Raw genomic sequence first — 25,808 nt, 5'->3', positions numbered from 1 at the left:
TTGGTCTTAAGTATAATATTTATAAAAGGGGGCTGACAGCCAGCCTCTCCACCCTGTCCCAGGCTGGCCCCTGGGCCTCTGGCTGCCAGGGGCAGAGATGCTCTGGGCCCCAGCCTCTCTCTTCTCCCAGCAGGGGGACGTGGGCTGGGGCCCAGGCTCAGGTGGGGGGAGGCCCAGCCTCCCCAGGACTGGTGAAGGTGCATGGCGGGGGGCCTGTTGAGGACACCCCACCCATTTCACCCTCAAAAGTACCTGCTGGCTCCAGGCATAGGGTGAGGGGTCTATTCCCAGTGGTGAGGATGGGAGAACCGGAAAAGAATACCCAAGCACCTGAGCCCACGTGCCTGCAAGGGGCCTCGGGGACAGCAGCAAGGAAAGCTAAGGGAGATGGGGCCTCAGGGGGCAGACCATGACTCGGCAGCAGGGTGGGGGGATGGCCGCCTGCCTGGGTTCCAGCTCTATGTGTCCCCGCAGGCTGGCAGAGCTCAGTGTCTGCCTCTGCGTGAGGAGGGGAAGGGGCTTGGGTGAGATCTGAGGCAACGGGGCAGGGTACAGCCCCACCTGCTCCCAGCTCAGGAAGGCCCTGCAGACCAGGAGCCCAGCAGGAAGGGGCCCAAGGGCTTTGGTCCTGGCTCTCTCTACAATAACCCTTCCACAGGGAGGCCCGGGGACGGGGCCACACGCCATAGTGTTAGCCACATCTTTCTCCTCTCCCCGACGGGCCGCTGGGTGCGAGCCGGGGCCGAGGGGTCTGGGCAGGGCACCGGGTGAGCAGACAGAATAGGATGGGTTGTCCTAGTGGTTTCCTCCATGCTGGCTGGTCCCTGAGACCCAATCAATGACGATGAAGCTTAAGCTCATGGTCATCATCAAGAGGCCAAGCACAGCGAAACAGAGGGCCTGTGGGGTCAAAAGTCAGGGTCAGGTCTGAGGTTAGGGTGGTCCCCTAAGTTTCACACCAGCCCACCGACCTCCAGGCCGCTCGCACCAGGATTTTGGGGGTGGATCTTGCAGGTTCCTCCTCGGTGGGCATGATGCGGAAGTAGAAGACAGCAGGGAAGATGAAGATGAGGCATGGGGCAGATGTGGCACCTGTAAAAAAAACAAGGCATGGCCTCCAGGGGCTCATGGCCACCTATTAGCTAAGGTTCAGGGGTGCATCCAGTAAAATCAAACAGCCCTCATAGGGGGAGGGTCTCATCTTGAGACCTCACTTGAAAGCACTCAGGGGCCTCTGGAGTGAACGGGCTAGGGTGGCTGGTGCCACAAGAATCTGTCAGTGAATGAAGCTCTCAAAGAGAAAAGGTAAGGCGGAGATACAGACAGAGACTTGAGGAAATGGGGGTTCCTGGATATAGCTATTCCTGAAGGCTATTCTACAGTTTGAGCCAGTACATTCCTTTCTGCTTGCTTCATTTTGAGTTTGCTTATGGACATATACAACCAAGCATCCTGGCTGTGATTTTTGTAATACTTAGCCCGAGTTGTGTGTCAGTCCCTGCAGAGTTGAGGGAGGGAGTCTCCTGAGTTGGGTCACCCCAAAGATGTCTCGGAATTGCTGATCTTCCAGCTCAGAGCCCCAGCTGGTTTGGGACAATGGACAGAGCAGCTATCCTATAGCCCCCTGATCCCGGGGCTGGATCAAGGTCCCCCACTTACCAACTGTGAGGCTCTGCTACTCCTTGAATCTGAATTTCAGTTTTCTCATATGTGAAATGGAGACAAGACCCAATAACAAGCCCTTCCCCTGTGATGGCCCTTGACCCCTTGGCTGCACTCTGTGCCCCAGTGAGAACCACTATGCGGGTCTGAGCCCTCTACGGGGATTGGAATAGCCTGCAGGATGAACTCTCAGGTGGGAGGCCATGCTGTGCCCACGGCCAGCAGCCATCGCTTAAAGGCAGGGGGCAAGCTCAGGAATCTGCCAGCATTTGCAGAAGAGAAATCCTCTGGGGCAGCACCCAGCAGGGCCGGACCCTCACCAATGATCCCGAAGATGCCCAGGATGTTGGGGGCAAAGATGACCAGTAGGTTGATACCAATGAGCAGGCCAGTGGCGATGAGTATATGCCACAGCCAGCTGAACTCCTGGTCCTGAAACAGCATCTGCTGGATGGCGCGCCGCACCTGGGGGCGGGGAGTCATCCACCGGTCATGGTCACGGCCTCCCTGTCAGCCCCACCCCCACTGTGCAGCCCCCCAGCCACCTTCCCGCGCCTCACAGGAAACAGAACGATGGGCACTGTGAGAGTGACGGCCATCAGCACGGCCACGCGCACGCACAGGACCAGCACGTCGAACGGGTCCACCTTGTTGTACGTGTGCAGCAGCTCCGACTCCGCCCGGTCTGCGGCGAGCAGGCAGGGCGGTCAGCAGGCGGCCGGGCAGGGCCGGGCTCCGAGCCCCGGTCTGCCCTGACGCTGCGGGGAGTGGCACGCGCCTCGCCCCCCAGCCCGGCTCCTGCCTCTGCCCCGAACAGCAGCCGTACCGTAGAAGGTGAGGTAGCCGAAGAGGGCGGCCAGGAAGTACATGACATACATGACGGCGATAGACAGGTTGGAGATGCGTTGCATCTTCTTCTTGGAGGGACTGTGGGGGGCAGGGGAGGGGCTTGGTGCCAAACTGGGCCACACTGGGAGACCCCCATGTGCCCCGGGGTCTGTCTGGCATCACACCCTCACCACATGGCAGCAAGGGTGCCTCCTTCTTGCCGCCAGTCATCACCCAGAGCAGCCATGGAGACCTTTGATAAAATCACTTGGCTCCTGTCAACCCCCCCTTGCAGGGCCACATCCACTCACCCCCTCCCCAACCGGCTCAGGCAGCCCCACCCCACCTCCCACGCCTCGGAACCTACTCCTTGAGCTCCGTGTAGATGGGCAGCACCTCTGGGTGGCAGACGAAGGCGAAGGCCATGATGGGGATGGTGTACGCTGTCTGGGGGAGCACGGGGGCTGTGTCGGGAGAGTCCCCGCCCTCTCCCTGGGCGTCCGCCCCCACCCTGGGCTGTCAGAACCTGTATGTTGAGTGTGAAGTAGCTCGGGGTGCAGACATCTGGGGCGCCGGTCTCTTCCAGAAGCGGTGTCTCCTCCCCGCTGAACTGCATGAGGCTGAAGTTGCCTGTGATGTTGGCTAAGTTGGAGGGGAGCGGGCAGGGCACCTGGAACTTTTTGTAGATGACCTGGTGTGGGGGGTGAGGGGTGAGAGTGTCAGGGCAAGGCCTAGGAAGTCACTCTGAACCCACATCCAAGATCAGGACCAGAGGAGCTGCCTTTGGACAGAGAAGCCCTGAGCATACCGGCCCCTCCCTCCCCCGACCCGCACGGACAGGGACTCACTGCGATCAGGAAGAATAGCATGCAGCTGAGGGAGAAGCCACTGGCGTAGCCCAGGTAGCCTGCAAAGTCGGGGAAGGGGTGGCTGTGACTGCGGGTCCCTGTGGGGCCGTCCTTCTGACAGGCCCTTCTGAGGCCCTGACGCTGCCGTACTCACCAAGCTGTCGCATCAGTGCCAAGGGGAGAATGATGGTGACAGAGACCAGAATCACCAGGTAGTTCCCATTCAGGTACCAGTCCCTGCCAGGTGGGAGTGGGGAGCCAAGATCAGAGCCCACTCAGCCCCGGCTCAGACCCTGGGCCCCCGCTCCCAGTCAGGGTCACCAATGGTGCCACTGAGTGACCTCCAAAGAATACTGGTCCACAGCTTGGAGTCTCTGTGCCCATGTGCAGAGCGGGCATGCTCTCGGCACCCGCCCGGGCGGGGCCAGGCCTTGGTGACAATTCCAACCGGGGTCTCTGCTGCTGCTTTTCTCAGGGCACATAGGTCTGTGTCCAGCCTCCTCAGGGAGGGACCCCAAGGGGCCCAGGGAGGTGGGTGGGATGAAAGAGCCTGGCTCTGGGGGGGCATTTTCCATGGGGCTCAGGGACTTGCCAACAGCCTGTGCCCCTGTGGTCCTTATGGCATCTGCATCCTGTGTCCTCCTGCCCCGCTCCCAGTGGACGGGGGTTACACAGAACTAACGGGATAAGGAACGGGACCGCCCTTCAAGGGCAAGCCCGAAAGCCAGCTCCTTGGGAAAGGACCCCAGGGAGGTGGTTTCTGGCTGTTTCTCTCTTCCTAGCATGGCTCTCAGCCTCCCGGCCCCTCTGCCTGGGCTGTGTTGCCAAGCATAGGGCCTGTCTTCTCTGTCCCCACTCGCAAACGTGGGAGATCGGTGCTGCCTAAACTAGTGATGGGCAACTGGGACACTATGGGCTTAATTTCTTGGTGGGAGGGGAAGGGCTAATACCCAAGCCACGGTCAGGAATAGCAGGTGCTTAGAGCTAAGCCCCAGGCTCTCGGGCCCTCACTGGCTGGGTGGGGCTGTTGCTCCTGCCAGTCCACATGGCCCTCCTGGGTTCCCCTAGGTGCTTCATAAATGGGGGTGGGCTGAAGGTTGGCCCTGCTGGCAGCTCTCTGCCCACCCCCAGCAGTGACTGGTAGGGTGCGTCTCTCCTGCTAGCCCAGCCTGGGCTCTCGGGGCCAGGGGTGGATGTGGAGGGTAGACTGTGGCCTCCCACCCTCACCCAGCCCCACCCCACCCTGGGGCTCACGAAGTCTGCGCCTCCATGTTCAGGAAGGTCTGTATGACAAGGGGCAGCTCGGACTTGATGATGTACAGGTAGCTGGACATGGCTAGAGGGAGAGGGGCGGTGGGTACCGGGGTCAGTGGAGCCGGCCGCCATCCTTCGGTTGGCCCGCCCGCCCCCGCTTGCCCGCATGGGCCCGCCAGCCGCACCTCCGATGTTCTGCAAGGTGATGGCCAGGGCCGCTGCCAGCTTTCCCGGGGTCCCAAAGGCACGGTAGCCCAGCTGCTCATAGGCACGGATTCCTGTGGGCACAGGACTTCAGGACAGCCGGGCCACCCCTCCCAGTCCGCCCTCCCTGGCTGCAGGCCCGTCTGAGGCTCACCCACGATCCCCGAGGACTTGAGTAGCAGGTGGATGGAGTAGCTGGAGAGCAGGGCTACGGCTGTCAGCAAGAACCTGGGGAGACGGGCAGGGAAAGGATGCTGGGCTCCCCCGCTGGTGGGAGGCGACAAACTTTGGGAGGCCTGGGTCTCGAGGCCACTGGCCAGGTGTCCGGGCAGGTGTGGGTGCACACTGAGCAGGCCCAGGGCCAGTCCGACCCAGAAGAGGCCCTGCAAGCCCATTGCTCCTGGAGTTCTTGGAAAAAGCATGTTTTCCACTTGGCTGTGGGGCAGAGCTCCTAGGTGAGGATACATGTGCCCACACAGGCCTGGCCACAGGGCTGTGTCCATTATGTGACACACAGAAGGACAGTGGTCCGTCAGCCTGGCCCCGTGCGATCATCTCAGCGGGCTTACTGGGAAGGGAGGGACATCTGTCTGGCCGTGGCTGGTTTGTTCAGCCATGGTCTGGGTTTCGTGAGAGTGACCACCCACTGCTACCAGGGCCTTAGCTCAGGAAGCTGGTGGGTCCTGGGAGGTCACGGGCAGTGGCTTGTTCAGGGCTCCTGTGTGAAGCAGGGGTGCAGACAGCACTCACAGAAAGAGGATGATGCCCGTGTTGGCCATGGCATAGGCCAGCCCCAGGATGCCGCTGCCCATGATGGCGTTGCTGAGGTTGAACACCGACATCCCGAATGACGTCTTTCCCTCGAACTGCAGAATGGCGGGAATGGGGAGTCGGCAGGCATGGAGGGCATCTCCACGTTCCCCCCCGTCCCTCAGCCTCCCATGGCCGCCCTGGACACCTCATCCCTTCCTCTCTGCCCCCAGGGGTGCCCAAGCCCCTCGGCCGCCCCGCTCACATCGGTGAAGTGCGGCTCCTTGCTGGGGCTTTTCTGTAGGAAGCCCTTGCCCTCCACACAGGTTCGCTGGGGGCCCTGGACCCTGCAGGCACAGGCCGGTTGGCAGCTCAGCTCCAGCCCCTTGCTGTGCGCCCAGCCCCGCCCTGAGTCCCAACCGGGCCCCTGCTGCGCTCACCTCCCATCGCCTGCTGTGGGGGTGCCGACCGGGTGCAGTCCTTCCGCGTGTTTGCCGTTGGGAACCAGCTCCACCAGCTCCGTCTGCAGAGGTGCCTCCATGCTCAGGGGACACCGCAGGAGCCCAGCTCTCACCAGGACACGCTCAGGAGTCTGCGGGGCAGGTGGCCTGTCAGATGGTCCCTGCTCCTTGCACACAGGGCCCAGCCTCCCAAAGGTGGTCTCAGCCATAGGAGCACTTCACAGAGGGTCACTCAGGACACGTGCACAGGCCGCTCTGCCCGGGGCCTCCCTGGGACCGGCCTGTGGGGAGCGGAGCTTGGGTGCCTGAGTTCTCCAGGACGTCCTGGGGGGCACCTGAGCCACATGTAGTGCTCCCTCCACACCCCGACACACGCACACCAGCCCAGGCAAGCCCCGGAGGCCTCAGTTTCCCCATCCGTACAGTGAAGGTCAGCCGGGTGACCTCAGTTCAGAGCCCAGAGGTGCCAGGCCTCTGGGATGCTGAGTCCCAGACCTGTTGCCCCTGCTGCGGGGCGAGCCCTGGACGGACCCCTCTCCCCAAGGTTAACACTAGGAGACGGTTTCCTGTGCTGGCCCCACGTGCCAGGGGCGTCCTAGCAAACCTAGAATGGCACTGCCCGACGGCGGGAGGCCTCAGGAGAGGGTGAGGGCTGTGGGCCCTCTTCCCAGCTGCCCGGCGGGCACTGTTGGCAGCCAGAACAAAGGGCCCTCTGTGGGCTGAGAGCTGGCGCCGGGGACGGCAGGCGCAGAGGCTGCACCCCCCAGCCCCGGAGCCAGGAGGCCTGAGGCAGTGCTGGGTGGCTGGACACCTGGGCCCTGCCCGCCGGGCTGCAGAGGGCCCTCAGGGGGCCTTCCAGGAAATGGGTGCCCCAGGGCCCGGTTCTTTAGGCCACTCGGGCCTCCCCTCCACACAGCTCTGGCCTGAGGGCCACATTTTCCTTCAAGCCTCTCCTTCCCTGCTAGGGAACCCCCACACTTAGATGCCCATCTTCCAGGAGGCTTTGAGCAGACTCCCCATTTCCTGGAATCCTGGGCCAGGAGCTCAGGGCCTTGGGCAGCTGTGGTGGGGCCAGGACCAGGCAGTCAGTCCCCCGTTCCTGCTCCTGGGGTGTGGCTCTGGTGGACCTCACAGGGACCAGCTCCCAGCTCTCCACCCCCCAACACTGTCACCGCCCAGACAGCTCGCTGGCCCTCTGGGTCCTGCGGCTGAGAGCCACCCACCCGATGCTCAGAAGGTACCTGGGCATAGTGCCCCCAGGATCTATAAGGACATTCTGAAGGCCGGCGGAGCCAGCAGGAGAGCTGAGGCCAGAGTGGTGACCAGGGAGGGGACAGCGCTGCCAAGCAGGTCAGCCAGAGCCCAGTCTTGACGCCATGGCACCCCCTCTGCTGTGGAGCCTTGAACTCTGCCCCTGATCCTCTAACTCTGCTTCAGATCCTGATGGTCGCCGGTCTTCTCTTGAACTTGGAACACCAGGAGGTCTCAAATTTAGCACTTGGGACTGTGGCAAGTAGAGGAGGCTAGGCTCAGGCCTTGGGCCTCAGGCCCCAGTGTCCTCGGGGCAGCAGCCACACAGAACTGGCCAGAGGATCACCTCCCTTTGCTCCAGGCCAGAGTTCAGATCCCAGGCAGGATGGTCCTGGGGACCCCTCCCCTGATACCCTCGGACCCCCTTGATCTGCCTCTCTGATGCTGGCGTCTGGGCCTTTCTGTCCTCCAGCCCCACCCACTCCGGACCCTGACATGTGAACATCTCTTCTCGAACCCTGTTCCCCTGGACCAGAGTCCCCGAGGTCAGCCTGTCTTCATGGCCCTGCCTCGAGCCTGGCCGTCAGCCCCTCAGAGGATCCCAGCTGGGTGTGGAGGTGCCAGCACTTGGCCTCCTGAGTCACTCTGGAGTGCCCCCCGGCTCTCAGCTGGGGTTGCCCTGGCCGGGCCTCCCGCCCTGGGCAGGCTAGGGCAGGCCCTCAGAGTGTGCTGAGTCGGCAGCCTAGACAAAGCACCCTTCTCTGCCTTAATATCCTTCCCTAGCAGCTAGGCTCGGCCTCCGGGGAGGCCACAGCCCAGGGCACAGGCATAGCCAAGGTGCCTGCGTTCCCGCCTCTGGGTTCCCCAACCTCTCCGACCCCCCCCAGCAGGACCTGAGTTTAGGCTCTCAGGGCCTTTCTCTTACAGCCAGCCACTGCCGGTTCTCGGGCTGGCCTGAGACCCCGAGTGGCCGTGGAATACCCTTCCTCGGTTGGCCCTCATCTGGAAGTGGCAAACCCCTAAGCACACCCCTCGCCCTTGGCTCCTGCTGCAGCTGTGTGTGCCAAAAGTGCTGGGACTCCAGAAAGGGGAGACTGAGGCATCGAGGAAGGCTTCCTGGAGGAGGAGGTGATGGAGTCAGTTGTGAAATCCAGGTGGGAGTCCCCAGGGTGTGGAAACAGGAGAGACCGACTCAAGCAGAAGACGCAGCAGGGGCAAAGGCCCTGCGGTGTGGTGTGAGGCGGGCTGTGAGGGTGAAATGAGGCTCCATGGCCACAGACAAGCTTGTCAAAGCCTTGACGACCAGGTCAAGGAGTATGCACTTCATTCTAGAGTAGGGCTAAGGGCGGGGCAGGCGGGGTGATTAGTGCTGGCCTGGCACGTGGCCCCCCAGCCTGTCCCGGGGACCCAGAGCTCATTTTTGGCACTGCCGTCCCTTCCCTCGGGCCTGCCACCTCCCAGGCGTCTTCCCATCAGGGAGTCAGCGTAGACTCGGGGCGAACCCTGCCCAAGGACAGCTGCCAGCAGTCCCTGACCCACGGCAGGGACCGAGCAGGGCAGACACTCTCAGTCTGAGGCAGGCCCGGCCCTGCCTCACCATGTGACCGTGAGCAGTGTCCCCTACTCAGGACCTCAGAGTCTGCCTGTCCTGCAGGGGTCCCTCGAGGTTTGGCAGAAGCTGGGGCTGAGTGAGGAGCTTCCCCAAGGCCTTTGTCCCCAGAGCAGGCCACGGCCCCTCAGAGTCAGGCCCCAGGGTGGGCAGACAGATCACTGTGACCTTGGGTGGGTCATCAGAATGGCATCCGTCATGGGTGCAACGTGGGCTCCAGCAGTAGATCGATGGCCTGGGCCACTGCCCTGGGGCCTGTTTGCTCTCTGGAAGATAAGGGCCGGGCGGGCACCGGAGGCTTAGAGTTCGTGTGCAGCAGTAACGCCCACCCGTGCATGTCATGGGGTGCGAATTCGTCAGGCACACCTCAGCAGGTGTTGAGTTTGGCTAATTAAAGATTTCAAGGCCCAGGAATCCAGGCCACTGCGTGGGTCGGCTGCTGTGGGAAGCACACCTCTCTGCTTCCCTCCCCAGCACTCTGGGATGGAAGTGGCTCTGCAGTAGCGAGCTGGCTACAGGCCGGCTACAGCCACGCTGTTCTTCCCTTCGCCCTGCAGCCACAAGCCTGAGTGGAGGCGCAGACCCCACGGGGCTTGCTGCCACGGCCCCAGGCGTCCTGTGTGAGGGCAGCCCAGGTCGGAGGAGACGCAGCTGGCCTGGCCCGAGGGTCCACTCAGGTTATCGTTGGGGGCTCAGGCATGAGAGTTGCCCCCAGTCCCAGCTCGCCCATCCTTACCACGCCCCTCCTCGGCTGAGATGAGGTGCCCCTTCTATCCTGGCACCCCTCTGTCCGCCTGCTCGTCCAGGCTTCTGAGGGAGGCACCCTCCTGAGACAAGCTCTCAGTCAGTAGGGGAACTGGATTCACTGGACATGTCTGAATGGTGTTTTCAAGGCACAGCCACCAGGACGGTGGGAAACTGATTCTAAGGCCAGAGGTCTGGAAATAGGGTGGGTGGGAGGGTGCTCAGGGGGAGGGGAGGTGCTGAAACACGCACCGTATCTCCCCAGATGACTCCAGACCCTGACCCCAGCAGGCCCAGTCCTGCACCCACTGCTCCCTCGTCGTCAACAGCACTGGGTAAGTGGCCAGTGTGTGGCCAAAACCCGGCTGGTGGCAGGCAGGAGGGGTGCATCCAGGGAAAGGCAGGCGGCCCAGAACACTGCTGTACTAGGCGCACCAACCCCTCGGCCCCTGGCTCCCTGGCCCTGGGGTCTGGGCATCTGGAAGGTAGGGGCAGAAAGTGGACCTCCCTGTGACAGGGCACGTCTTCTAGACTCCCAACAGATACCTGGAGTGGGCCTAGCCGCAGACACCTGGGCCTCCCCGCCCCCGCCACCCACCCCCCCCGCAGCCCCCTGCAGAGGCTGCAGCTGGGACTTCTTGACTCAAGACTGGACCAGAGCCAGCAACATCCCCCTCCCCCATTGCCAGCCTGCTGAGAGGGACATGCGGCCTGAGGCCCAGCTGAGGCAAAGGACAGGACATCACATGCCTGTGGCCCCCCAGGATCAGGGGAGACCCCGAGCCAGCCAGCCCATCCTCCTCCCTGCTGACCCGGAATCCCCTGGAGGCGGCCAAATATTTGGACAGCCGGACTTCTGGCCCCAAAGAAAGCTGGAACAGGGGGCCTGGGGCAGCTCAGGACTCATTGGAGACCCCACTGGGGGGGCTAAGGGCAAGGTCAGCTTGGAGGAGAGGCTCCGTCCAACGTCAGGAAGAAGCAGAGAGAGGCAGAGGGAGGGAAGAGAGAGACGGAGAGAAAACACACATGGCACATGCGTCCAGCATACTGATCCAGCCGGAGAGGCGCTGGGAGTCCGAGAAATGTGAGCGGATAGAGAGGGGCACCAACAGAGAAGAGTACACAGAGAAGCTGGGGACGTGCAGGCAGGGGAGAGGGAGGCTGCCGGCCGGAGAAGGCCGACCAGGCAGAGAGAGCCGGACAGAGCAGGGACAGAGACCAGACACCAGGCGACGGCAAGGGACAGCGAACGAGAGACAGAGAGCCCCAGAAGGCGCAGGAAGGGGAGAGGAAGCCAGACGCCCAGGTGAGGGAGGCGGCAGACCCGGCAGGCCCTGTGGGCATGGCCAGGCAAAACCCCGGAGGACCCCACAAAAAGGCTGCCGCAGCATTTCCAGGTTCCCACAAGGACAGGTGTGCCCCCATTAGTCAGGCTCTGGGACAACCAGAGGGCGGGTCTGAGCCCAGCAAGGCCACAAGGCCGGGCCCAGCTGGAATGAACCCCCTGGTCCAGCACCTGTGGCTTGTCTCCCCACACAATGGAAAAGATACACGGAGAGGCTGGCCGGCAGAAGTGGCCCCGTCCTCAAGGGCCATGCACGTGTGTAGACGTGCCAGCCGAGAGGCTGTGTACAGGACGTGGCCCGCAGAGCGGAAATTCAAAACCAAGCCGCCTCAAGCTGCTGGCCGGAAAGCCCCTCCTGCCCCAGCAGCCGTCCTTCCCTTTGGCCCCTAGAAGCCCTGTCTGGCCTTCCAGAGCACCCGCCCAACCTGCATTTGTCTTCTTGCTCAGAGTCAAAGGCCAGCCCTCCACCCACCAGACTGAGGGCTCACAGGGCTCATGGTCCTCAGTAAATGTCGTTAAACCAGTGGAGGGAACTCAAGGTCCTTGACAAGCCCCCAGCCCTTCGCACCGGCTCCCCAGGGTACCTGGCCCGCCCCCGCCGCATCTGCACTGGAACACCCTCCGTGGGACCCCTGCTCTGCTGCCGCATCGGCCGTGCGTGCACAGTGCCAAACTCTCCAAACGTGTTCTCCTCTCAGACCAAATGCCTGACCCCACACGCAGCCCAGACTTTCAGGGTGCACTCGGTCCAGCTTGGAAACTTTTCTGACACCCTCCAGAGACCACAAGCCCCCCAGCCTGTCCCGTCCCACCTCAGCTTCTCCATTCGGCCAGGACCCCATGACTACTTGCTAAGGGTGGTAGGCACCATGACAGGAGCAACCAAATTTCATGGTCTGATACCTGGAGCCCTGGACTGGGTGTTTTAATTCTCTCCTTTGGACCAAAAGAACCAGTACCGAGGAGAGGGGTGATTTCCTAAGCCACTGAGGACACAGGTTCTAGGGGTCCAGGCAGAATAAAGTTCTGAGACATGCACCCCCAACTCCCCCAGAGGCACAGTCCCCTGCCCCCAGGGCCGAGCAGTCAGAGGTCCCCCTGCTCTCAGTCATTCCAGTCCTCTTGGATATGCGTTAAGCCTGGCCTCATCCACCCCTGATTCCTCCCACCTTTGGTGCTTCCTACAGGAAGCCTTCCAGGGTTGTGCAGAACCTTCCCCTCTTCAAATGGAACTGTCCCCAGAACCCTGCTTATGCTCCAGACTGAGAACCTGTGAGGGATGAGCTTCCTTTCCAGAAGGAACTGAGCCCCCATGCCAGACTGCCTACTGCAAAGGAGCGGCAGCAGACGCAAGGCCTCTCCCAGGGACCGCCCGGTGGCCCCAGGCAGTCATGAAAGGACAGGACCCGCAGGCTGAAGGAAGGAAGGAAAGACCTTTGACTTAGCCTCCCTCAGACCTGTCCTAGAGCCCAAACCTGGTCTCAGGGTTCAGGTGACCGTGGGGGAGAGAGGGCCGATCCCCCTAGGCCCCGCCCCCGTCCCCCTCCCTGGGTGTAAACAAACGCACGCATTCGGTGTGGCCAATCCAAGGGGCCAACGGGGCGGGGCGGGCTCCTGCAAACTGGAGTCCAGCTCCTTTCCCTCGGGGGAATACGCGGTGCCATCTCTCTCAGCCCCGCCCGAGCACTGGGCGGAGAGGAGAGCAGCGCACACGGAGCCTCGCCCTCAGACTCCTGAGCCACACGTGCCCGGTGCTCGCAGTGCCTGCTGGCCCGGCTGCAAACCGCACGAGCTTCTAGGACCAACATGTGCCCCGCGGCCCCTCAGCAGCCTGGCCCGATCTGCCCTCAAACCTCTGGGCAGCGCGGCCGGGATAAATATACCCGGACTTTCCGCCTGCCAACCGGGCCGATTTGCCTGCCAGATGCCCGTCGGAGCAGCGCTCCGGGGCCTGTTCCCGGGCCCTCTCCCGCCGCCCCCACAGGCCAAGCATCAGGAAGCCCTTTGGGTGCCACCGACCTCCTGCTGACCCAGCCTGCCCTGCCCAGAGGCCCCGAGGCGACGTCGTGTCTCTCCGGGACACCTGCTCAAGCTCGGAGCTGAGTCTGACTGGTGGGTCCCCAGAGCGCACGGGGCTCTGGTTCTCGGAGCCTGGGGCTCCTGCCCCAGGCTGGCCGGGGGGCGAAGGGAGCTACCCGGAGCCGGGTTACGCACGAGAGGGTGGGCGATAGGGTTCGGCCGGCCCGGTGCCCCCTGGGCTGGGGGTCGGTGCCCCTAGCGGTACCTGGTTTCACGGGTGGGGACGCGCGGTGCTCAGCTCTGGCTGGCGCTGACCTCTCTGCTCCCGGCCCAGCGCAGCGCAGGGGGATGAAGGGCGCCCGGCCCCGCCCCCGGCCCGCCCCCCGCCCTCCAGTCCCCCGCGGCCCGCGGGAGGAGGGGCTGGTCAGGGGCGAGGCGGGGGCCGGCCCAAGGAGCAAAGGGGCAGCCGGAGTGCGGAGCAGCCCCTAGCCAGAGAGCAGCTGCCTTGAGAGGGTTCAGTTGAGTCCTGTGGGGAGGGAGGGGATGCTTCAGTCCAAAGCAGATGCCCTCTGAGTGCCTCCTTAACCCCTAAATGCTCTGCCTGCACCCCCCCCCCCCGCCGGGCCAGAAGGGGCTCTTCAGCCAAGTGGAGTGGGAACAGGGTGATGCTCACCCTCAGTGGAGGATGCTTGAATGGAGGACTCAGACCTCACGCAGGCCCCCAAACGTCTTTCTTCCTGCCCCCGCTTCCCAAGCAGAGGTGAGATAGGCGAGGAGGGGCCCCTGCTTCAATTCTGTCTTCACCCCAGATGTTCAGAAGTGATTGAGGCTGGAACAGATGGGGCAGGGGCAGTGAGGTCAGGGGGAGCCAGGCTTGGCTCACGCTGGGCTTTGCCTGGCTTCTGCTCTGCCCAGTTCCCCATTTCTTTATTTCCAAGGGGTAGGGGACAGCTGTCAGTCTGCCCATGGGGAGTGGGTCCTGGGACTTGGTGTCCTGGAGCCAGGGGCTTTGGGGTGCCCTGTTTTCGGTTGGGGGCCCCTGTACCACCTCTACCTGCTTCCCACCCAAGACTTTGGTGCTCAGAGGTGGGTGGTGGGTGTTAAGGCCCCCCAGGCCCAGCCAGCAGGGAGCTGGGGGAGGCCTTGACCATGGGGGTGAGCTGGGGGTTGGGGGAGATTCCCGGAACATCTGCATCCTTGCTGCTCAGTCGCTGGCTCTGATCCGATTAATCCCACAGTCCTGCCAGTCCTGGGCAAGCTGGGTGTCTCTGGGTCCTGTCTGCCCCCTTCCCCAGGGCTGGGGGGATGCCCAGAAGGACAGGCCTCGCCCCTCCACCGCCCTGGGCTAGGAGTCAGGACTCCGGGACGCTCTTCCCACTGACTCACAGCACCACAGCCAAGCCTGCGGTACCTCAGTTTGCCTGTGTGTCACAGGAAATGGCTCTGCCCTGTCCCACGGCCTGAGGGGAGTGGGTGAAGAAGGGAAGCTGTGAGCCAAGGGCAGGGGACCCGGCTTTGCCTGGGAGTGCCAGAGGTCAGGAAGAGCCACAGAGAAAGGCGAACCCCAAACCATCCAGGCTCTCGCCCTGCTGATGGATGCAAAGTGGGAGGGACCAGCTTTCCCTCCTGACCTGGGGCTGGTCTAGCCCCCAGATCAGAACTAACCTTGACCATGAGGGACCGCAAGACTCTTACCCTCCCAAAGGGCTTGGGGACTTCCCACGGGGCAGTCAGAGAGGAGAGAGAGGTGCTGCCCGGGTCTCAGGCCTTCCCCTGCCTCTCTCGTACTGACACGCTGGATGCTCACAGAAGCCATTCTCAAAGGCCTGGGGGCTTCCATTGGCAGTTCATGGAGTCAGGCCTGGCTTCAAGGTCACTCAGTATGTGGGGGTTGAGGTCCTCAGTCCAGAATGGCTGTGTGGGGTCCCTGGGCCAGGCCAGTTGTGGCCAGGCTGGGGGAGGGACCGCCTGTTTGTTGATGCTGGGCCTGGTCCCCGGCCAGGGCAAACACAGCTCCGAGGCCTTTCCCGCCACCTGCCGAATCTCCCAGCCCAGCCTGTGGTGGCCACACAGCTGACAGCCAGGTTGGGGCTCTGAGAGCTGCCGGGCCCCGCCTCCCAGAGATGAGAGGGGACGTCCATCGTTGCAGCTGCCTTGTGGAGGGCAGCGCCTAGAGCGGAGGCTGGCAGGAAGCTCTATCGCTTCATCTCGGCCTTCAGCACAGGCCCACGGTCACTCCCCCAACCCTGAAAACAGGCGCAGGCCCAAGGGACTGGCAGACACGTGAGGCAGGACGCAGGGTCCCAGGACCACTCAGACCCTCCTTCCAGGGTCCTGCAGCTCCTTTCTCTCCTTCTCCTCCTTGGGTCCTGTGCTCTCAGCCTCCAGCTAGACAGCCTCCTCCCCCGGTTCCCCCACCTCCCCTGGCAGGCCCGCCACACAGTGCGTCCAGACCCTGCCTGCCAGGGAAGCCCCATCTTCGCCTCCCACTCAGCCCTCCCCACCCCAGCCCAGCGTTGGGACTCCCCAACTCCTTGGACGCCCTGCAGACTCCTGCCTTGCACCCAGCTGCCCTCCCCGACATCCTCCTCCCCACCTGAGCCTCTACCCAGCAGGCTCGCCACCTTCCTCTCCGCTCGGCAGGCCACTCAGGATTCCGCCTTCACTTCCCCAAACCCTCGCCCTCCTAGTTCCCACACTGTCCCACCTCCCGAGCCAACTCCTACTTGTCCTTCAACCCCCTGCCCGAGCCACTGGGGAGAGCCAGCTCCTCCGATACTTCCTGTGGCTGTTCTGCTGCCCCCCAGCAGGCTGGGCCCCGGTGTCTCCAAGTGCTCCCTGCAGGCCGGTCAGGCAGAGAAACCCCCGCCAGGCCCGGGGACACGGCTGATGGAGGAGCAACCTGTGGGCTCGTGTCTGCTGAGGGCAGAGAGGCACCGGCTCGGGCGTGAGGAGCGAGGGTGCTCCGAGGGAGGAAGCAGCGCGGCCACAGGGACGCTGGGGCGAGAGTGTGGGATGAGCACCAACGCATGTGGGGCTGCCCGCGGGGGCAGGACAGGGCCTGGCGTCAGTGTTGGGGGGTTTCTAGGCCCACAGGACGGTGGCTCTCCCCTCCCAGGCCACAGGGTGGAGGACCCAGCTTGAGCTCCTGGCTGCACTCCGCCCCCACTGGGTGTCTGGGACCTTCCTCTGTGAGCACAGAGGTGCAGTTGGCACAGTACCTGGGAGGCCAGAGGAGACCCTCCTCTGCAGCTTTGCCCCTGAGTCCCCAGAGCTGGTGACTTCTTGGCTGAGGCCTGTCCCCACCGCCTTGGCGAGCCTTCCCTCTCTCCCCTGAGATCTGGCCCCCAGCGTCTCTGGCCACTGAAGCGGCTTAATGAGCCCAGGTCACATGGGCCAAGCTCCTGCCTGAAGGGAGGGCCCAAGCCCCCGGCGGCCACCCAATCGGGCCCTGACGTCAGTGGCATTAACTGTCTGCCAGGTTCGTCTAATCTCTGGTCAGTGGCGGGCCAGGTTAGTCCCGCCAGAGCCAGGGCTGAAGGCCACGAGGGCCCTCAGGGGCACCTTGAGGTTGCAGGTCGGGTGGGAGGGTGGTGGCCGTCGGTGCTTACAGTAAATGCCCCCCACCTACGGTCCCGGGGTGGAGCCCTGGGCCCAGTCTCTCCGATCCTCCCCTGTGGGCTGTGAGCCAGGCACTGGGTGCCCACGCTGCTCCGTAGGGTGTGACTACCCTGGTGTGGCGAGTGGGGCCAAGGCCGCCTGCGTCCAGGCCTCGTCCCCAGCCTGTGGAATCCAGGACTCTGTGGGTGGAACCATGCCCGGGAGGGGACTCTCCGGAGGGTGACACCCAGCCTCTGGATGGTGTCGGGCTTCTCTCTGCCCCGTGCCCGGGAAGGCTCGGGGGCTCTTTACCTTCTTTCCGTGACAAGGTGGCTATGTGGAAGACCCCGATTGCCCACCTCCCTTGGCAGCTCCCTCTCCTTTAACCCACTAGCTCCTCAAAGCTTCCTGTCTTCCTCCTCGCCTCCCCCACATTAAATCCCGCCATCACTCTCCCCTGCCCAGCTCACTCCAGACAGAGATGAGCAGCCCCAGCTCAGCCAGGCCCCAGACCACCCAGTGGGGGTCCTAAACCACTGGCCCAAGCCCCATCCTCTCCTCTGGCCTCTGAGCAGCACCAGCGTGGCTGCCCACAGGTGTCCTGGGCTCCCTAACCCAGCCAGGGCCCTCCCCACCCCGCCACCAGCTCAGGTCTGGGAACCCTTACCCTCCCTTCATTCGACAGGCTCACAGCTCCATTCTCCCCAGACATTGAGGATGCTGCCCAGGCGCTGACTTCTGCCTCCTGGACAAGTACCCACCTGCCTTGGGGACAACTCAGCCCCTCCAGTGTTCTCCTGAAGTCCCAGCTTGGTGGGGGCGTCACATGCACTCGGTCAACAGACAAGCTCCAGTCCTGTCACCAAGCCCCATTCCTTGCAGACCCTGGCCCCTCGGGGTAAGGGCACATGTCTTCCGCATGGATCCTCCCAGCCCACTCTCCCCTCCCCCATGCCCATGCACACCAGTCCCCTGGAAACCCATGTGCCCCTATGTACATGTTTTTGTGAAAAATTTCAATGAGCCCTGACTGGTGTAGCTCAGTGGACTGCTGTAGCTCAGAAGGTTGCTGGTTGGATTCCCTGCTGGGGCGTGTGCCTGGGTTGCAGGCCAGGTTCCCAGTGGGGGCCACGTGAGAGGTGGCCACACATGGATACTTCTCTAACTCTCTTTCTCCTTCCTTTCCCGTCTCTCTAAAAATAAATAAATAAAATTTAAAAAAATCCGATGGTTATTTTTTCCAGGAGCAGATTTGGAAAATATCACTGATGATCTTATTTCCGTTAAGGTCAGGAAAATTATAAATTGTTGTAGGCATAAGTAAAATATTTAAGCTTAAAGTAATATTTTGAGTTTTAATATACATACTATAAATTATTTCAATGTTTTTGCAACTAAAGTTATGTATTAAAATACATAAAACCATATATAAGAGTGGACACTTTTCTTTTTCTCAGGCTCCAATGTGGCACCAATACGGCACCAAAGGACTCTCTCAGATTTGGTCTTTATGTAGAATTTTGATATTTTGTGCATCGTGGATTTTTTTGCAGCCATTTTGATTTTTAAAAGTATTGATTAGTATACCATTTGACGACTGCACTGTCTGGCCCACCCTTAAATTCTGCATTGGAGGGGCCGCCTCACTTGCTTCACTCGGCCCGATTCCAGCCAGGCCGTTCTGTCCCTGCTTCCCAGGCTCCCGAGATCCGGTGCCTTGAGGAGGCGGCCCAGGCCTCCGGGCTGGCATTTGGCACTTCCCTGTCTCCCCACCCCATGTCCCCCTTCCCTTGCTCCTGCTCTACTGAATTCCTGTGGCCCCCAGGCCCCTGTTCCTGGGGTTTATACGACCTACTACCCCAGCCAGAATGAGCTTTCATCTCAAAACTCCCCCTTGCCCTGGCTGGTGTGGCTCAGTGGATTAAGCATTGGCCTGTGAACCGAAAGGTTGCTGGTTCAATTCCTGGTCAGGGCACATGCCTGGGTTGTGGGCCAGGTCCTCAGCTGGGGGTGTTCAAGAGGCAACCTGTTGATGTTTCGCTCACACATGAATGTCTTTCCCTCCTCTCTCTCTAAACATAGTCTTCAAAAAACAAAACCAAACAAGCTCCCTCCTGATCCAAGACCACCCCTGCGAACATCTCCCAGGGTCCCTCTGCCCCTGATGGGGATCAGGAGGCACAGGTCTGTCCCATGCTCCCGAGGGTGCCCCCTTGCCTCCATGTCAGGCCAGGAGCTTCAACCTGGAAGGAACCACCTTCCCACTGGTGTCCAGCCCAGCTCCGGGCACTTCATAAATGCTCTCGACTCCAACTCCTGACAATCAACCCTCCTCCTCCCCCCAAGACAGGGACAGCGAGGCTGATGCAAAGGTTTATTGCCAAGTCGGTGCACCTAGCTGAGGGGACTGCAAGTCCTGCCCTGGCCGCACTGGAGGGGGTGCCTGTCCACTGATGTCAGCCAGTGCCGGGTGACAGAGGAGCAGTAGGGGATGGGGATGAGGGGACGTAAGCCTTTGTCCCTCAGTCATTCCTGCCAGGGAGTGGGCCCTGGATAGAAAGGGCAAGAGAAGCTGCTGGCAGGGACAAGGGTCACCTGGGTTTGCTCCTGACCCTACCTGAGGTAGACCCCTGGGGCCTCCATCCTGTCCCCCATCCCTGCCTGGGGCTGATCAATGGGAGCTGGACTCTGCCCCCAGCCACCCCTCAGGACAGTTCAACCATTGGCCATCACTGGTGTCAACAGTACCCTCCCTCAACAGACCGTCCCCTTGGCTGACTGGCCTGAAGTACTCTGGGTCGGTGGGTGAGGTGGGACAAAGATCTGGCGTCCAAGGATGGAGGGGGCAGAGCCTCTGGAGGAAGGGGGCCGCTCTGAGACTGGCCCGGGGGGCGGGGGAAGGGTCCGGCTTGAGTCTCTCCCCGGCATCCAGGGGCCCCCAGGCCTGCCCCCACTCACTAATTCACCTATGTGAGAGGTGCACAGGCCAGAGCTGCTTAGACTTTGGACCCCTGCAGCTGCTGGGAGGGACAGTCACTGGCTACTGGGTAGACAGGTGTTCGACTTGTCACATGGAGGTGGTACGGCTGGAGCAGGCTGATTGTAAGCAGCAGGCCTGCCTGGAGGAGGGATCCCGGCCTGCTCCCCACCCCCCCACCCCCCCCCCCGCCCTTCATGAAACTCCGGGAGGGAGGGCTGTTTGATGAGCCCAGACCCACCCACTGGGTGAGTCATGGGGCCCCTGGGGCGGAGAGCTGCTGGAGGCTGGTCAGTCGGGCACTGCTGAGTCACCGTGTGCTCTAGCTGCCCCAGGTCCTGCCAGCTCCCAGCTGGGGCTGGCTGTGGTGGGTCCTGGAGACCAGCGTGGCCAGGCGGTGAAGGGAAGCTCCGGGGCTAGGGGCGCCTGGCTCGGGGAGGCCTGGGAGCTCGGGGGAGGGTCGGGAACTCAAAGCCAGTGGGGCTCAGGGTTTTGGTTCTGTGGCTGGTGGGGCCACAGGCTGGGCCCTCGAGTCCTGGGGGGCCGACTGGGTGCTATTGGCTGAGGCTACAGGGTGGATAGGCTACAGGGCCTCAGGACAAGCCTGGGTTCAGGAGCCTGGGAAAAGAAAAAGGAACCTTGTCAGCATCCCCAGCCCCAGAATCCTCGGGCTTAGGCTCAGAGACATGGTGGAAGTGGATTTGGAAGCAGGGCCATCTGAGGGGATGGGGGCCTGGTCCAAACAGGCTAAGTGGGTGGGACTTGTGGGCCAGGGGAGGGGCCTAGGGCAGTGGGGTGGGGCCTGGGGAGGCAGGGTGGGCCTGGAAGCAGAGGGTCTGGAAGCTGCGGGTGAGGCAGTGGAGCGGGTAGGCTGTGGTGAAGTGGGGCTGGGGCATTGGGACCAAGGGTCGCTACAGGGAGGCCTCGCAGCTGGGAGACGCCCACCTCAAAAGAGGCCGCAGTCTTTGAGGTTCTCCTTGATGATGATGTCTGTGACAGCGTCAAAGACAAATTTGACATTCTGTGTGTCGGTGGCGCACGTCATGTGGGAGTAGATCTCCTTCACATCACGCCGCATGTTGAGTTCCAGGAACTGCACCTTGATGTAGTTGCCCGCGTCCTCGTATGTGTTGGGCCCTGCGGGGAAGCGGGCTCTCACTCCCCGCCTCAAGTCCTTGGGGGTGGGGAGCAGCGGGGCGGTGTGTGTGCGTGTGTTGATGGGGCGGGGAGGCGTTTTCTCACCGTCGTAGTCGGGGAAGCAGATGCTAAGATGTGCCTTTTTTATCTTCTCGGAGAACACGTCCTTCTTGTTGAGGAAGAGCACGATGGACGTGGTGGCGAAGTAGCGGTGGTTGCAGATGCTGTTGAACAGGTGCAGGCTCTCGTGCATGCGGTTCTGCGGAGGGCAGAGACCATCGGCACGCGGGCACTCGGGCAGCGGCCGCCCCCCCCTACAGCTTCAGGCCAGCCTCCCCTGGACCCTCCCCGCGGGGCTGCTGGCTGCCCCTTCTCTTCGGACGGCTCTGCAACGAACGTCCCTTCCCGGTCGCGCCCGGCTCCCGCAGCGCGGGTCCTGCTGCGCGCTCACCACTTCGTCGTCCTCCACCAGCACCATGTCGTAGGCGCTCAGCGCCGCGATGAAGATGATGCAGGTCACCCCCTCGAAGCAGTGGATCCACTTCTTGCGCTCTGAGCGCTGCCCGCCCACATCAAACATCCTGCGGGGTTGGTGGGGCCTGAACCCGCGCATCCAGCCCCCTGGTCACGCCGGGAGGCCTCCCCTCGCCTGCCACCTTGCCTGGGGCGCCCTCGGACAGGACCGGCATTTGGAGGGGCCGGGCCTTCCTGGGGGCGGGATGTCTGGGAAGGGGCAGGGTCTCTCAGGGGGACTGGGCCTCGGGGCGATGAACCTGCGGGCAGGGGCCCCAGGTCGTACCGGAAGTTGAGGTCCTTGAAGGAGAACTGCGTCTCGATGATGCCGGTGGTCTTGACACGCGAGCGCAGCACGTCCTGCTCCGTGGGCACGTAGCCCGGCGTCACCAGGCGTTCCAGGTCCGAGAGGTAGCTGCGAGGGAGCCCGGGGTGTGGGTGGGAGGGTGGGGTGCAGGGGCGTGGCCGGGCCCGCCCCGCCCCGCGCCCCGCCCGGCGCTCACTAGCCCGCGGAGTCGTTGAGCTGGTACTCAGAGGCGCGCTCGAAACAGGCCTGGATACCCGAGTCCTTCCACAGCCGCTGGATGATGTCCGACATCTCCTTGGGCATCGTGCCCTCCTCGATGGTGTCCGCCATGTGCATCAGCTTCCGGGCATCATCCTGGGGACAGGGTGGGAGTGGTTGGTGGGGGCCCGGGACCTGAGCCCGGCCCCGCACCTGGAGTCCTCCGGCGCAGCCCCGCTCCGCCGCGCTCAGCCCGCCTCCGGGCACACCTGGCGCGCGGAGTCTCCGTACTGGATGTTGAGCGTGGTCATGGCGCGCACGATGGCCAGGATGGACTGCAGCGTGTTGCCATAGATGATGGCGATGAACTCGAGGCACTCTTCCAGCGAGTACCCGTCCTGGTGGATAATCCTGCGGCCGGGGCGAGAGGGGTTCAGCGCCTCGCGGTCGGTTGGGGAAGGACTGGCCCAGTGCGCACGCCTCCCCTCCCCCCACCTCGCGGCCTAGGCACCGGCGCCGGCACTCACTTCATCTGCTTGACAATGGTGCTCTTCCCGGACTCGCCGGCACCTGGAAGGGAAGCCCGGCCTCAGAACCGCGCAGACCGCCCCTCCCTCCTCCTCCTTCCCGTCCCCTGCCCACCAGGCCTGGGCAATGGCTAGGCCGACCCAGAGCGCCAGCCTAGTCCTCGGTTCCCCCTGGTTTCCTCTCATTCCCCCAAAGTTAGGTCCTGACACACTAGCGTAAAAAAGTTTGTAAATGTCAGGAGTGACGGAAGAATGCCGAAGAGGGGCATCAACGACCTCAGCTGCGCTGGGGGACCTGCAGGGTCCTGGTTTCCTCTCTCTTAGTCTGAGACCAAAATAAAGAAAGCCTGGAGCGCCACCTTGTGAAGATATATGGGACTGCATGCCCGGGGTTATTTGAGCCGGGTCGACCCAGCTTTCCAGCTGGCGTGGGGAGTGTCTCCCTGACTCAGAGGGCATTAGCACCCTTGGTGGGGGAGAGACGGAGCTGACAGGCCCTCTAAGCCTGCTCTCTCAAGGGTGTAGGGCTCAGTTAATGGGATTTCTGGCTTAGCCTCCCTGTCTTCCCTGTCCCTGGAGAGCCCAGGCAGAACCTACACCCCTCTCAGAGCAGCTCCTTCTTCCCCTGGGGGGTGGCAGTGGCCTTGAGGTGCTGGATTCGATCCCCATGTCCCTCACTGCCACTGCACCATGGGCACGCTTCATCTGTTCCCCTCCATGCCTTAGTCCCTTCCTCCCCTGCAGCTGCTTTGCACTCCTGCCCACAATAAAGCTCTGAAAACTGGGGGTCCCTGTGTGGCCCTGGGTGGCGTTAGACGCTGCCCACTTTCAGGAGGACTGTGACTTCTTCCCCAAGGGAGCAGCCCTAATGTGGGGTTCCCAGAAATTCCTGGTTTCTGAGCCATCAAGCCCAGCCAGGGCAAAAATGTGCCCATAAGCACACGTCTATAAGAGTGGCTGGTACACACTTCTCAGAAGGGGAGACTGCTGGAGGCGGGCCCTCTGGAGAGGAGTCCCACGGCATGCCCAGCTCTGGGGAGCCAGGGCACCACCAGTCAGGCCCAGTCTTGTCCAGCCAGGGCTCCGTCTCTGTTCCCCGCCCTGCCACAGGCTGACGGTGCTTCCCAAGTTATCCCTGCTCCACAGAAGGGCCACCTGCCTGCCCCCAGACCTCTAGCTTTGTGGCAGTGGCCCCACCTTGGCCCACACCCCTACCCAAAAGCAGCAGTTTCACGGTTCGGGCATCCTTCTCAGCATCTTCTTTCAGCTTCTTCTCTAGCTCCCGCGAGTGTTTCTCCTCCGCGCTGGCCCCAGCCCCCATGGCCCCAGCAGCAGGTGAGGAAACGGGGTCAGCTGGCTCTTCTGAATGGCAGAATCTCCAGAGCCAGGCTCAGGCCAGCCTCTGGCCTCCCCGGACACTCTTCTGGCCCCAGAACTGGCAATCGACTGGCTCCCCAGACCTGTGCAGGCCCTGGTGGGGTTGCTTCGTGGGATTTGGGTGCTGGGGGTAGCCAAGAGCCAATCAGAGACAAGGACAGGTGAATCCAGCTCAGCCCCCAGCCCTTCTAATCGGGCGGGCTGGCGTGGCCCCAATCCCTCAGCTGCTGACTCTGCACCCCCTCTACCACCTCCTCCAATCTCCAGGAGGCACCCTGGACGGAGAGATACATCAGTCTCCTGCCTCTGCCCTGGAGAGGAGGGAGACAGGGCTGGGGGGTGGTTCCAGGCTCAGAAAGGGGAGGAAAAGGCCTGAGCCAACAGGGTGGGGGCCACGGGGGTGGGGCTGGCAGCAGGGAGTGAGGGGGAAGGATGCACTGAGCACCTGCGCCGGGCCCAGCACTGGGCTGGGCACTGCTCCCTGTCCTGTGAGCTCACGACTGCCCTGGGGGAGGGCGCCCGCATCCTTGGCCCCCTCGTACTGACTCCCTGGACTCCACGTTCTTCAGGAAGTCAGGCAAATGTGGATGTTGCATTTGCGCCACTCGAGGGGGCTGCATCTGACCCAGGCAGGGCCACTGCAAGCTGTGTGCCAGTGGGTTTGGGTGCCTGGGGTGTGTGTCTGTCTTTAACTGGCCCCAAGTAAGGCAATGGCAGGATACATGTTTGTCCATCTGTACTTGTGTATACACGTTCCTGTGCCTTTATGAGTGCACATGCATGCCTGTGCACACCTGTTTGTGTACAGGTGTACACATATGGATGTACCTGTGCACACTCCTTTGTGCTTGGGTGAACACATGTGCATGAATGTGTAAATGTATGTGCATGCATGTTAGCGCATACTTGTCTGTGTGCCTGTGCGTGTACATTTATGCATGTGTATACCTGTATGTGTGCTCTTTCCTGTTTTCCTTTCTTAAAAGACTTTATTTATTTATTTAAAAATTTATTTTCAGAGAGAGAGGAAGGGAGGGATAAAGAAGAGAGAAACATCCATGTGTGGTTGCCTCCCACATGCCCCCAACTGGGGATCTGGCTGCAATCCAGGCACGTGCCCTGACAGGGAACTGAACTGGTGACCTTTCAGTTCACAGGCCACTGTGCCTCTTTTCGCGCATGTGCACTCGAGTGCAACAAAGTCTCTGACCTGCAGAGGTGGCCAAGCTCTTCTGGGGAGTGTGTTGCAGGCCTGCTGTCGGCTGGGGAAACTGAGTCCAGAGCAGGTCTGGCACAGGAAGGGGAACAGAGGGGTGGGGCCCATCTGCTTGGCTCCTGTTCTGTACCATAGGTGCCCTGGAACCTGCCTATTGGTCCCTCTGAGCCTGCCACCTTTGGGGACTGTGGTCTGTGCGTGGGTTCGGGTGGGACAGGCATGCAGCTGGGAGGCAGGGGCTCAGAGGAGTCTGGAGCATCAGTCCGGGGTTCTGGAGATTTCCCACCGCGCATCAGAGCCAAACCCTGGGCTCCCTCCGGGGGGCCGAGCCTCCTGCTTGGACTCTGCCTTTTAGCACTCCGTTCTGTTCACAATCCAAGAGACCACGAGGGGTTGCCAGGGCCCCAGACCCTACGTGGGTGGGGATACTGACTCCCACCTCAGCATCAACTCTGCTCTGTTGTAGGAGGGGGGTTTCTGACCAGGAGCGAGAGATCATTTGTCCCTTTTCAGCCACGTTCCATCCTCCACCCCCCACATTGTAAAGGGGGCCCAGGGGGGTCTCTGCAGCCCTTTAGACACTCACTGCCCCGAGGTTCGGGGGTGGTACAGGAGCCAAGGTTTGTTAAACCGACAGAACCCTGGTTTCTGCACATGGAGTTTACGTAAAGTGGGGGTAATCCACTGTCTCCTAGTGCCCACCTGGTCCCTTGTCACCAGGCACGGCCCTAAGCCCTGTGGGTCCATGGGCCTTCCCAGCCGGGGCACGCAGCCCCACTGTCTCCCCTCCCTCAGTGCCTCACCTGTCCACTCTCCCCGCTTCTGCTCATCTGCTCCTGTGGGACCCTCGCTGAGAGCCACTGATGCAGGCGGGAAGGATGGGGAAGCCAGACTGTGGGGGCTGTGGCACTGTCTTGCCAACTCCGAGTCCCTAGTGCCGGCACAGGCGGGACAGAAAGCCAGGCGAGGTGTTGAGCCAGC

General features: G+C 62.3%; 2 protein-coding genes across 4 annotated transcripts; both read right to left on the bottom strand.

The window, feature by feature from the left end:
* Window positions 1–16,351, bottom strand: SLC38A3 (solute carrier family 38 member 3). 3 transcript variants are annotated; one of them, XM_037128426.2, is made up of 18 exons: window positions 16,197–16,351; window positions 13,649–13,804; window positions 13,241–13,501; window positions 5,987–6,138; window positions 5,812–5,893; window positions 5,547–5,662; window positions 4,951–5,024; window positions 4,778–4,870; window positions 4,593–4,674; window positions 3,493–3,575; window positions 3,339–3,397; window positions 3,017–3,181; window positions 2,858–2,937; window positions 2,489–2,589; window positions 2,223–2,347; window positions 1,983–2,127; window positions 989–1,092; window positions 1–900 (listed from the first exon to the last, which is right to left on the bottom strand). In XM_037128426.2, the coding sequence occupies exons 4-18, from the start codon at window positions 6,085–6,087 to the stop codon at window positions 796–798; spliced, it is 1,515 nt and encodes a 504-aa protein (XP_036984321.2). In that variant the 5' UTR covers window positions 6,088–6,138; window positions 13,241–13,501; window positions 13,649–13,804; window positions 16,197–16,351; the 3' UTR covers window positions 1–795. The 3 variants fall into 3 exon arrangements, with proteins under 3 accessions (XP_036984321.2, XP_036984322.2, XP_036984320.2); XM_037128427.2 differs by lacking the exon at window positions 13,241–13,501; XM_037128425.2 differs by lacking the exons at window positions 13,241–13,501; window positions 13,649–13,804.
* A 2,584-nt stretch (window positions 16,352–18,935) lies between these two features.
* On the bottom strand, window positions 18,936–23,594 carry GNAT1 (G protein subunit alpha transducin 1). The gene is made up of 9 exons (XM_037128582.2): window positions 23,450–23,594; window positions 22,235–22,277; window positions 21,977–22,118; window positions 21,706–21,863; window positions 21,489–21,617; window positions 21,141–21,270; window positions 20,795–20,948; window positions 20,498–20,689; window positions 18,936–20,170 (listed from the first exon to the last, which is right to left on the bottom strand). The coding sequence occupies exons 1-8, from the start codon at window positions 23,553–23,555 to the stop codon at window positions 20,499–20,501; spliced, it is 1,053 nt and encodes a 350-aa protein (XP_036984477.1). The 5' UTR covers window positions 23,556–23,594; the 3' UTR covers window positions 18,936–20,170; window position 20,498.
* Between the last annotated feature and the right edge of the window lie 2,214 nt (window positions 23,595–25,808).

The sequence above is a fragment of the Artibeus jamaicensis genome, unplaced genomic scaffold, assembly GCF_021234435.1.
Source record: "Artibeus jamaicensis isolate MK-2021 breed Jamaican fruit bat unplaced genomic scaffold, CSHL_Jam_final contig_519, whole genome shotgun sequence".
NCBI classification, from domain to species: Eukaryota; Metazoa; Chordata; class Mammalia; order Chiroptera; family Phyllostomidae; genus Artibeus; species Artibeus jamaicensis.
Note: the sequence above shows the minus strand (reverse complement) of the source record. Positions and strands in the feature narration are given on the sequence as shown.